Genomic DNA, 12,367 nt, shown 5'->3' with positions numbered 1-12,367 from the left:
ATGGGATGTTTGGAATACTCTTTCTTCCCTTTTAATCACAGTCACACTACTTAGTCATGGGCATTTAGAACCAGATTAATTGTTTTTATGGGTCTAAATATGATGGGGGGTGGGGGGGACACGCCAGCATATTCACACGATTATCTTATCAGCATGTGTGGCAGCAGTGCCAATCAGAACAGTCTGCAGAAACAGATCTAAAGCTTGTTCACATCAAACAGTAGAGTAGGGGGAAACTCCTTTGTTGCATTTATCTTAAATTTAATTGTTTTCATTGTGTCGCAACAAAACAAAAAAAAAAATCCCTTGCCATTTTATTACATCTAATTCCAATATACAGTCAGGTCAAGTATTTTGACTAACATGTCACAGTTCATCAAGAACAAATTGTAGGAGTGGTTCTGAAACAATGCGAAATCATTTTCACATATAAATTGGCCACTAGAGGGGCCTGCATTTGTAACACACTTTTAAGTCTTTGGGATGCACTGGGGAAGACTTTACAGATTGATTTGATGTTCTCATCATCAATAGAAGCTCACAGAAATAAATGTAACGTTGCCTAAGGTTTTTAAAATAATGCCCTAGTAAATGATTGCTGTAATCAATGCTAAAGGCAGTTCACTGAAATAATGGTCTGTGACTTTTTTAAAAGGCCAGGCAGTGTATAACTAGTAAATAATCATGCTTAAAGCTTGGGATTTCTCTAAAGCCAGGTCAATGTGAACACATGACTGCTGATGCGATGCTCTGGAATCAGTTGTCTGACTGGTATTACTGAACTAATGGTGTTTATTTCAGCCCAAAGACAATATTATTGTGAATCCTTAAGGAGCATATCTACAGAGATTGAGTAAGCCCTAGTGGCCAGAAACCCACATTGTTTTACTTTTGTTTCATCGTCAAGCTTTTTTTTTTTTTTTTTTTTTTGCTTGTAGTGTTTGTGCATAATTTTTCTCATTCTGCAAAAGAGAAATGACCAAGCATCTATTTATTTTTAGACTACGCACTGGGCAAGGACTGCATCATGCATGGCTACATGCTGAAACTTGGCAACCCATTCCTGACTCAGTGGCAGCGCCGATACTTTTACCTGTTTCCTAACCGTGTAGAATGGAGAGGAGAGGGAGAGTCTAGAGTAAGTATGCAATTTTCTATTTTTTTTTATTAATTCAATTTTAGAATTATAATTTTTAGTTATTATAGTTTTTATCATACAAAATATATGCTGTCTGACCATAAAAAGGGTAACCGCTTTAGAATGGTCAAATTATTGGCCTGCTTCAAGTACCAAAAACAGTTTTGGAGATTTGAAGTGACTGTAATTGGGTTAAGAACTGTCCAACACATTATTAAAACCTGTAACTGTGCTGAACCTTCAGTTTTGTGGAAAAAATGTAGTCAGGAAAAAGTGGAGGTCACTTAAATGCTTATTAAAGATGAAAGGTAAAAAAAAATTGACGATAGAAATCACAACTATGTTTAATTAGTGAAATTATTTTTTGGAGCATTTCCACATGCCCAGTGTGACGAGAAATCTTAGGACTGAGACTGAACAGCTGATTGGCCATAAGAAAACCATGTGTTGGTGAGAGTAATCAGAAAAAAACACTTAAATTTGCTACGGAGCATAAAAATTGGGCTTTGGAGCTATCGAGGAAGGTCATGAGACCAAATTGAGCCTAATTCTGAGAAATTAGTGTATCTGGATAAGAAGGGGACGCGCATGAAGTGATCCACCCAGCATGCATAATGCCCCCTGTACAAGCCTCTGGAGGCAGTGTTAAGACCTACAGTAGGGTTCATTTGGTCAGGTCTAGGCTCAGCAACATTACTTGGCAATAAAAGTCAGCTAATGACCTTTATACTGTATATTGATTGACCAGGATATCACATTTATGGATTTTTTTCTTCTTTTATTTTTTTTTATTTATTTAATTTTTTATTTATTTTTGGCCAAGCAGTGTATTTCCTTTGCATCAATTTTCATCTCATAATACTACATAACATAAATAACAGCTCACTAGGATAGCATTATTGACATCTATCAGAGAATCTGTCAAAGCATCAAAATATGTGCCTATGTCACCCAAACGAGTCACTCAAACTAACATAAGTGACTGTATTCAGTACGTTTTTCAAAAATTTTTTTTGCTTTTTCAAAATACCATGCCAAGATGCTAAATGTATTTTGCTTGACATGAATGCACTCAAAGTGTTTAAATTTTCAGTGTGTGGAATCAATGCCAATGCTTAGAATTAAAGCACACATACTGTATTATACTACTTTGTAAACACAGAAACATACGTCATAGTGGTCTCCAAAATGTCTGTTAATGTTCCAGCTGAAATACCAGGAATCAACCCACTTGTGTACAGGAACTTTTCAGGCATATTCCTCCTTTTTCCAAACTGCAATTCTGATAATTGATGATACCAAATAAGTAGGGGAAACGGGGAGATCTCGGTAGCAATCAATTTGTTGTGTATTTATGAAAGAGTTTTAATTCATAATTACATTCTCAACGTTTATTCATGAAAGTTATAAAATATCGTTTTTGAGAACCAGATTGAAGTTGTTAATTTCTAAGTAGAATACACAAAATGCATCTTAAATAATTAAAAGTTTGTTTCCTTTCGTAACACATTTTAGATTCATTAAATAAAAAAAAAATGTAAGCTTTTTTGTTAGTTTTTTATTGTTTATTATGGCTTACAGCTCATGAAAATCCAGTATTGGAATATTTCTCCAAATAAACCAAAGCACGTCATGCTTTCATCTGCCAAGCGTTATTGGGATGCCAGTTTCCTTCTCCAGCAAAATTTTGCACTTGCTCACAGTGGTAAAACTCCACTAACTGGTTTGCTAAGCATGATACTACTGTGCTTAATTGGGTAGCCAACTTGCCTGACCAGAAGTCCACAGAGAATCCATTGGGTTTTTTCAAGAGAAAGATGAAACACCTGACTGTTATAGTAATCCGTGGTAAAGAAGCTCCTCCAACTTATGGGCATATTAAGGGCATGGATTTTCAGAAGTTGGACATTTTTGTCTTATAAATCCTTTTTTGATTGACCTTAGGAAATATTCTGTAGGTAATATGAAATGTTTTAAAGTACAAAACTGATTTTCATTTTTAAAATAAATAACGGAAAAAATGCCCACTATTCTGATTTCGAGATGCACTGCCGTTATAACCGCAAAACAATTAACTACAAAAATTAAAGGTATAACTAGCAAAAATGACCCTTTGTTGATGCTAAACTAGACACAAATACTTAAATAATACAGCGTGGCTTTTTTTTAATGGTAAGAGGTGCTGATGCTAAGGTGCATTTTTTTTTTTTTTTTTTTTTTTTTTTTAATAGCAGACAGCTTTAGTTGCCGCATACCCAAGTAGTAAGAGGTATCATGACCTGCCTGCAAAGCGTTAATAAAAGAAGAGACAAATCAATGCAACTAGAAAACTAATTTACAGTATGCACCAAAATATATAGTACTGAAATACAGTACTACTGAAAAGACAAACAATATAACCTTGTTATCTGTAAGTTTATATTAAACCATAATACACACTGTTAGCTTGGGTGTATGTGAAGTATGCAGTAAGTTAAGCGTAATAAATAGACCGCCACTTGTGCAGAGAGCGAGAAAGGCTTTCTGCCATTTTTGACGTGCCAGCTGACTGCACTGGCCATGCTGTTTACATCAGAGATCTTCAACTCCATCCCTGAAGGGCACAGTTTGTTGTTCACTAAACACTCCCAGTAAAAATAGTAATTAACATATTAGTTCAATCAGCTGTGTTTGAGCAAAAGAATCACCAAAAACTTCTAGCCCTCCAGGATTACAGTTGACAATCCCTGCTTTACATGTATATTGCATCTTGCAGGAAGGTCCCATTAATTTCTGAATGTGCACATACCATGCATCAAATGAATACAGGATATGCGAGGCAGCAATCATGCGTGCCTCTATGCCTAGTTTAAATAAGTTAAGGTCCTAATAAGGGATCCTTGTGCAGATGCATCGGTAGGAAGTCAAACAACTCACTATGTTGCTCAGTTAACCTAGACATAGACCTTATCACCACAAAGACTGCAAATGAAAGTAGACTTTAGGAAACACCTTGACACACACACATTCTGAGCACCAAAGATTCCGCTCACAGTTAAAATAAAAAATGTTAGTGTCCCTACAAAGAATGCTTTTGTACTGCTTGAGACAGCTATTGAAACTTCTGTCCAGAAAAAGCTTTAAAGCACTTTAAATCAACCCCAACAGGCACCCGAACAGAGCTATGCGATACTGACAGCACAAAAAAACCTAACAGAAGTATAAGAACAGCTCCATGTTTTAGACACATCCCTTTGGCAGTCAAACCAGATAAAAACTACTTTAATTTTATTCTCCTGCACAGCTTTTGTTTCATTATTTGCTGCGAAAAGTCTAAATGGATCACTGAAAATAGAAACTTATGGCACATTTAGACCCTGTTGTGTGTTGCATTAAAAATGTTTTGGGACACCATCATATTGTATTAAATATAATATTGTACTAATTTTTCAGTATTTTCTAATAAGTCAGTAATTGGTCTTCTCTACAGCAAAACCTGTTAACAATGGAGCAAATAGTAAGTGTTGAGGAGACTCAGATCAAGGACAAGAAATGCATCCTGCTGAGGATCAAAGGAGGCAAACAGTTTGTCCTGCAGTGTGAGGTAGGACAACTTTCTCTGGCTGAGGCATACTTATAAGCATCTGTTTGATGCAAAAGCTGAACATTACTGGTAATGGTATACCAATACTGGCCTGGTTTTAGACATTCATGCTTTTAGCTTTCAGTATTTTATTGCATTGACAATTCACTTTAGGTTTATAAGTTTAGGTACTATAAGTTGCTATGTACTAACTTTTATTTATTATTATGTTACTAGTGTTGTAGGAAAAATATATTTATCTGCAAAATAAATGAATAGTTTTGTACCATCTTGTACAGCTTCTCAACATCTCATCCTTTGTCACTTTTTGTTCTGCAGAGTGATCCAGAGTTTGTACAATGGAAGAAGGAGCTGAACGAAGCATTCACAGAGGCCCAGAAGCTGCTGCGTCGTGCTCCCAAAGTTATCGGCAAAGGCCGTGCCGGCGTGGTGGAACTGTCCAAACCACCGCTTACACACCGCAACAGCAACGGCCTGTGAGCCTGTTGTCTTTTGCCCCTACCCCTCGTCGTAATCATGCATCCTTTTACACTTGCAGACATTGCACCACCTGTTTCAGCTTACCCTTCATTTTGGCCACAACCAATAAAGCATCTAAATGTTTAATGACAGTGCTCCATGTGGTCGCTTTGGAGTTTTCCTTGACCATGACTCTTATTTCGTCTATACAGCACACGCACATTTACCCAACGAACAGATTGGCACACCGAGGCAGTTGCTGTTTCTGGACAACAATGAAGAACCAATGTTAATATTCATGCTGAATGATGACATTTGTGGACAAGAATGAACTCAAATGAGGCATGCGGTGACATTGTGTCCTTGCTCTTTTCCTACCTTTCACTTCATTCTCTTACTCTGTGAACTTGCTTAGTGTTTTTCCCAGGCAGGGCCTGGCATCAGCTGTCCCCTCCCCAGTCACACATGTACATAGACTGGAGTGTGATAATGTTGGAAGCTGAATCCTGTGCTCCTGCTATTCTTCCCTCTACTGTGAATGTGTTGTTCTCTGTATGCTCAGGATGAGGTGCTCTTTGTGAAGATGCAGGTGGTGGGCCACATGGGTCCATGCATGCAGAGATAGCATGAAGAGCTACATCAGTTTTAAATCAGCATTGATGGCGCCATGCTGGAGACTGGTAAAATGTCTTTCCGTCCTAACTTGTAGAGCTCATTAAGAGACATATGAAATTATAACAGTGCTGAAGTATAGTTTGATGTGATGGCTTACAAAATAGATTTTAGGACTTGTCTCTATTGTCATACCTTTTCCCAATAGCCAAGGTCTCCTTGATTGGCCCATTTCGTAACTAATAGCATAACTAGATGTTGGCAGGCTGAGGTGCCTAATAGCAGGTTTGGATAACCAGAGTTCAGCATTTTTTCCCTGCTCAAAGATACCTCTTTTAACTCTCAAGTTAATTAAGAGGGTTGGTTGTTATGCTGGAGCAGAGAAATCGACAAATTCTGTTTGATTCCAGCTGTTTAGAACTGAAATTGGATATCCCTGCCTGTTATGTTTTCTCTTTGAAATACATTCTGATTAGTTGACTGTGGTGGTTAGGCTGTTGGGTCCTACCCTTTCCACCTCCCTTTTCTTAACTTGAAACAGTTTATTAATAATTCCATTATGATGTTCTGCACTGAGGAGTCTGTCAGTGTTCGAGTATGCACTTTTTGTGAGATAAGAGTTGATAGTAATTAAATGAGTGTAAAAGCCCTCTGAGGGACCAAATTCAGTTTATCTTCTGGAGTGTGCACTTGCATGCAGCAGTGTGTATTTATGTGTGCATGTACATGTGTTTGGTCACTTGATTGTGACAGGGCCTAAAAGTGTGGTCAGGGAAAGTATCAAAACACATAAATTTTCTTGTTGTACTATTGTGTGCCTCAAGAGGGAGATATTTCATTGGTTCATAATGGAAAAGAGATTCTACACTCCTTTCCCTATACTGCCTCAAGCTCACTGCACCTGCTCTGAACTCTGAACCCTCTCCTTACCTAGTGAAGTGCAAAAAGTGCCAACATAGAGGATTTTTTTAAGCCAAGCCTGCTTGACTTCAGAGCAACTCCAATGTAAATGATGAGGGAAAAGAACCAAAATAAACTTGCATTTTCCCTTTTTGAGTGATTCACCTCCTTCAGGAATGCTCTGATAGATAAAAATGTGCAACACAGTGAAAATACAGGAAAAACTTAGGATCATTGCACAGTGCTGATTTGACTCTATATAAAAGAACCAGTCCTTTGTCTGTACATCTTCAGTATACTCTTCTTCAAAATGTTTGCATATATGGAGGACTGTTCTGTCTGCCTGTTTGTGTTTTTGCTTCTTTGTCTTGGCTTTGGGGAAAGGGTGGGGTTTGATGACTTTTCAATCTTTAATGCATACCTCAGGATGAGATGCAAGCCTGAAACACTTAGTGAAAGCAGAATGGCTTTTCTTATATTGAGGTACATGGTTCTGGATCACACTCTGCATGTGTCAGTGTTGCCATCATCCATCTGCAGGTAGACTGACTGTTAAATCAGCAGTGCACATATTTGCTAATAACCTACCCAAAGTGAGGGTTTAAGGAAGGTGAGCTACAAAATTGTGGGGGGAGAGACAAACTTAAACCATTTGTTGTAATGCTTGATTTCAGTATAGTTTAAAAAAAATATTGTTTTGAATGTAACAAAATGCAAATTTCCAATAGAACTTTTAAATTTTTTTCATTTTTGACTGGCAGAAAACAGCACAGCTAAAAGGCAGTTTGAAAACGTGAATTTATTTTTATTTTTTTGTATGTATGTATATTTCAGGTTTTACATGCAATAGCATTTTTAAGTGGTTATTGTTCATGCTTTATATATATATATATATATATATATATATGCCCACACACATGCACGCAACATTTTTGTAGCCATTAAGTGTCAAGGAGGTGCCATTCTAGTTTTTTTATTTTTTAAGTTTTTGATGACATTTGAGTTAAATCACTGTACCACCAGAATTCACTAGCTAACAAAAAAGTGCCAAAGGACTGTAGATAACTGTCCCAAATCAGTGAAGAACTTTTTCTGCAGTTCAGCCTGCAATCATTCACTATCTACATTCCCTCCAAGCCAAAACTGGTACATTTTACAGGTGAATAAACATGAGTTTGAGGAAAGGTACAAAAGAGTGACCAAATGTGTAGGTTGTCCACTGGGAGGAGACTCCGTCACGAACACTGAAAGTGACTAATCATCTTTGGTGCCTGTCAAGAAAGGCATTTTTACTTACCCGGTTATCAAAAATGGAGCACCTCCACCAATCCTGAATATTTGTTTTATTCAGGGGTTTTTGTATTTTGTTTTTTATTTTAGCTTTTTTCTCACTGTCTGTATTTGCCTCATTGAAATGCTTGTGTGTCTATTTTGTAGGGGTAAGTTTGTCTGGCAAAAGCAGGTATTAAAATGGCAGGTAACAAAAGACAAATAGGAAAAGAAATAAGTAAATATATATGTATATGAAATAAATGATTTAGGTTTATTTAAGGGGAAAATGTAGAAACAAAAACTTGGGATGGGATTGGGATCAATGTGAGTTTCAATTAATTGTGGTGAAGAATCAGCTCAGATCTTGCACATAAATTTAGATAGTATATCTACAGATAACAGATCTACAGATTAATATTTTTGTCTGTTTATTGCAAGGTCCTCTTGCTTTCTTTCATATTTATTGTCTGGCTGGGAGCTAATCCCTTTATGCTAACTATACATGTACATGGGTTTTGCTAGAGCACGGACCTTCTAGAAGGTTCCAGTTTACAGTCACCACAAATTTATTTTCCTTTTTTTTTTTTTTTTTTTGTGTGCCACAAGCAAACGCAAGTACTACTGTATAGGTTATTACTATTAAAATTAAAGCAGTTATTATCATTGATGAAGATAACCAGTAATTATCTTTTTCCTCCAGAGAAGCTAAAAACATGTGTTGGACTGCCAATTTTAAAGTTCAGAAATAAAAGCCCTTTTTTTTCGTGTTACCACCCTTGTTTGTTCTCATGATTTTAGTGCACATTTACATTTGCAACAATCTTCATGTTGTTTTTGTAAAATCTGTCAAGATGCATTTAGTTGCTGCAACAATCTGATATTTTACATGCCTCAGAATGAAGGCAGCAGTGTTGCAAGAGTCTAGTCGTGTAATATAACCCAGCCAGTGAGTGGCAGTAAAAAGTGGCAGTCTTCTGTACCCACGACAGTAGCTACATTTTACGTGGACAATATTTCTTCAGTCTGATTGAAATCATTCTGATTAAAGGGTCTAACTTAACTGTTTACATGAACGCTGATCCGATAAGATGTGTCCTTTTACAGTATATATGCACAAAGCTTTCAATCAGAATGTTGCCTACAGTAACATGTGAAGTGGTTCCCACTGTGAAGTGTTGGAAATCTAACAATGTCAAAAGTTAAAGAAATAAAAAAAAAACTTGCTTTTGTAGTATTTACAGCTTTTTGTTTATATTTCCTATTTTTTCAGATAGATCCCGTTTTAAGAAGTCTTCTAAGATTTGGTTAGATATGAAATGGCAGGCCAATCAATACCAACCAGTGCCGGGTGGATAAATGTGCAAAGTATTTATATTAGGATCCATATAAATGTACATACTATCTTAATGTGCTGAAGGTAGTCTGAATGTTTAAATATAGTACTTAAATCTCTGAAATTAAAGTATTATATTAACCTTTTTGTTTATTAATTTGTTTTGAAAATGTGCTTCTCCTTCCATGTAATGTATGTTAAATAATGCAGTCTATTAGTGCTTTTTTAAATTAATTTCTTTTGTGCAAGCTTTTTCTCAGACTTGTTAACACTCCATGCAGTCCTATTCTAATGATAATCTGCTGTGTCTGATGCTCCTCCTCCAGCCTGTTCCTCACAGTTGACGGTGTCCATCACAACAGCCAGGAACACTTGGGTTGTTTTCTTACTCTCTCTGTTGCTGGTTTGAAAGAAATCTCGTTCAGACATCCTGAGTTCTTGTACATTTGGGGGGCCGGGCAGGCTTTGATGTGTTCCTGTGTTTTAAGTGATGCAGTATACAAAAAAGTCTCTTTTAACTCATATTCCAAAGCTCCCTCTGGTTCAGCTAAAGCTTCCCAAACAGGGTAGTAGGCCTGCTTCACCATACGTACTGAGATATTTATAGTAGGGTCTCGTGTTAACTCAGCTGCCTTGCTTATCTGTGTGCGCATATGCCCTCATGGCTGTGCCACTCTTATTTCAGTCTGGCTGTGGCTCTCAGTGAGTAACAGTGAACTGTGTGCCTTGCGCTTGGCTTTAAAACTTTAAAGAAGTAACACTCCATTTGGACTTAAAAAAAATCTTCAAAGGAAGCTTTCACAAGGTATGTCTTGGTCTGCCATTTTAAATCAAACTTTTCACAAGAGCATAAACAGCAACCTTTACGGAGTTGAGCTTGATATTTGGTTGGGCCATTTTAATTCTGGTGGCCAAAATGAATATTCCTGAGGCCTTGCGGTGGCTTTCAAGTTGACTCCACACAGTATTTATTCAGTATTATGGTTTTGGAGGCAAACTGAAATCTGAGGGTACTTGTGTATGTATTAGTGCTGGTGGTGTCAGCACCATGTGCTTGTTATTGTTAGATTTTACATAAGACATTAGCAGTTCAATTAGTCCCACAGCAGTTAAATTGTCACTGTACACTACATACACTTGACCTGTTTTGCTGTGTACTCCATAGCCATACCAAAATATCATTGAAACAGTTTCTAAAGATAGATTTTTTACAAGGTTCAGTGTTTATATTCAGACAAGTTCACACCTAAAGTATGCAGTCCCACTCTGAATGCATTTTCAAGCTGGTCATCAACATCCTTTAGCAATTCTCCAAACTGTACAGGAGCTACAGTGAGTCATTGTTCTATTATTTAAACTCAGAATCCTTATATGTGTGTACTATTTCTGTAAACATGTAATAGAAACATCTCAGAAGGAATAGGTCAGTCTATCTTTCGAGTTGTGACATCATAATTCCACACTGTATTTATTTAAATGTCTGTTTTTAACTAGAAGTCTCCTTAGCTGTAGATCACAAAGCCCACTTGGGAGGCAGTGCTATTTTTGGTTGCATTACTGATATACAATCACGTTAAAAACAACTCAAGACTTTTTTAAAAGCAAACGAGTGGAATGTTCTTCCTGTGCCAAGTCGATCACTGTCCTTGGAAATGCATTTCAATTGCTGGAGGCAAAATAGACGAGAATGAACAGAAGACAACTGTAGTAAAGGCCGGGCTGAGCATCACCAGGAAAGAACCAGGTTGTCTGATAATATCTACGGCTTCCAGTCTACAAGCAGTCATGGTTGCACAGTCTTAGTATTGGTTTAATCATAACAAGGTCATAAACATTTATAATTTGACCCATTTAATTTCAGTTCCAAAGTTCTTTGAAAGAGAAAAAAAATACGAGAACTTTATCAATGTCTAAATATTTATAGACCTGACGTTATGGGGTGTAGACTATGAAATAGGAGAACCCTTTGGTGCAAACTGCTGTCTGTCTGCGTCTCCAAGTTTTTAAGCTTATTAAATTGTGTATGTACAGTATTACAAGAACATAAAAACATAGGCAAAATTGGTGGTATAACATGATTGCTACAGTATGAGTTACATCCTACATAGTAGGAATCTTATTGTACTGTACTATAACCTCTTTCTTTTTCACTTCATCCTGCATTCTTTTTCATTTGGCAGGTTTACAGACTCACTGTTCCCTTTTCACCTATTTTCTTCCCATCCTCAAACAAGCACATCTGGCTGAATTGTATTCGTGCAACTCCTTTCCACAATGGCGCTGTCCTCACGCTTAAAGCTGTGGGAGCAAAAGGCAGGTGTAGCGCTGTTTTCTGCATGAAGCTTCTGGAGATTTTGCATGCCTGATTTTATTGACGAAGTGTGAAGAATAACTTATGTAACAAATTTAAATAAAAACATTAAAATACAAATATGGCATAGTTAATTATAAAAACAATAGAGTATATAAAAGTTGGACGCATATTTATTTCAAACTATAGCTGCTCTGAAAAAATTCAATTATTCCTCATGTTCTGATTAACCAGTAAAGTTAAATGTTTTCCATAGAAAAGGGTTCCTCAGTGCAAACCAAAGCATTGGTGTCGCATGACATTTAAATGGAATTGGAAATAAATGTTCAGAAAAAGTAGAATAAGTTAAATAAAATAAGAATAACACAGGCTGGAAAGGATAACTGAGGGCCCTGTTCTGGGAATACATTTCTCACTCCATTACTAGTAAATGATGGACCACAATGAACCCGTGAATACGTAAAGAGGAGAGTTGGTATTCAGCTAGCCTATGACGTTATGCCTGGACCATGTTGAAATGATGTGATGGCTGCACATGGATCAAAGCAACAAAGAAAAAACACACTTAGTCGGAAGTCATATAAATATAGATAATTAATTGTTGCTTTTGTAAGTTAAATACAAATTTAAATGAAATGTAAACAAAACATCATTTTTGATCAAGCCACTGTCGATTTAGTTATCTCCTGTTTATTTAAGGCTGTTTTCTCCATTAATGTGAACTATGACCCATTAAACATAATGTAAAACATTAGAAAC

At 36.7% G+C, this 12,367-nt stretch overlaps 2 protein-coding genes across 2 annotated transcripts in view; both read left to right on the top strand.

The window, feature by feature from the left end:
- grk3 (G protein-coupled receptor kinase 3) overlaps positions 1 to 8,734 on the top strand; it is a 72,146-nt gene extending 63,412 nt beyond the window's left edge. Inside the window, exons 19-21 of the mRNA XM_053516128.1 lie at positions 1,002 to 1,138; positions 4,608 to 4,721; positions 5,040 to 8,734. Of these exons, the coding sequence (XP_053372103.1) occupies positions 1,002 to 1,138; positions 4,608 to 4,721; positions 5,040 to 5,201 (413 nt within the window). The 3' untranslated portion in view covers positions 5,202 to 8,734. The remainder of the gene's footprint in view (positions 1 to 1,001; positions 1,139 to 4,607; positions 4,722 to 5,039) is intronic.
- A 1,262-nt stretch (positions 8,735 to 9,996) lies between these two features.
- The window catches only part of LOC128545338 (unconventional myosin-XVIIIb-like), a 47,403-nt gene continuing 45,032 nt past the window's right edge, over positions 9,997 to 12,367 (top strand). The window contains exons 1-2 of the mRNA XM_053515515.1: positions 9,997 to 10,102; positions 11,478 to 11,610. Coding sequence (XP_053371490.1) covers positions 11,572 to 11,610 — 39 coding nt within the window. The 5' untranslated portion in view covers positions 9,997 to 10,102; positions 11,478 to 11,571. The remainder of the gene's footprint in view (positions 10,103 to 11,477; positions 11,611 to 12,367) is intronic.

Source organism: Clarias gariepinus, chromosome 17 (assembly GCF_024256425.1).
Source record: "Clarias gariepinus isolate MV-2021 ecotype Netherlands chromosome 17, CGAR_prim_01v2, whole genome shotgun sequence".
Taxonomy (NCBI): Eukaryota; Metazoa; Chordata; class Actinopteri; order Siluriformes; family Clariidae; genus Clarias; species Clarias gariepinus.
The sequence above is the reverse complement of the archived record's forward strand: the minus strand, read 5'-3'. Positions and strand labels throughout refer to the sequence as shown.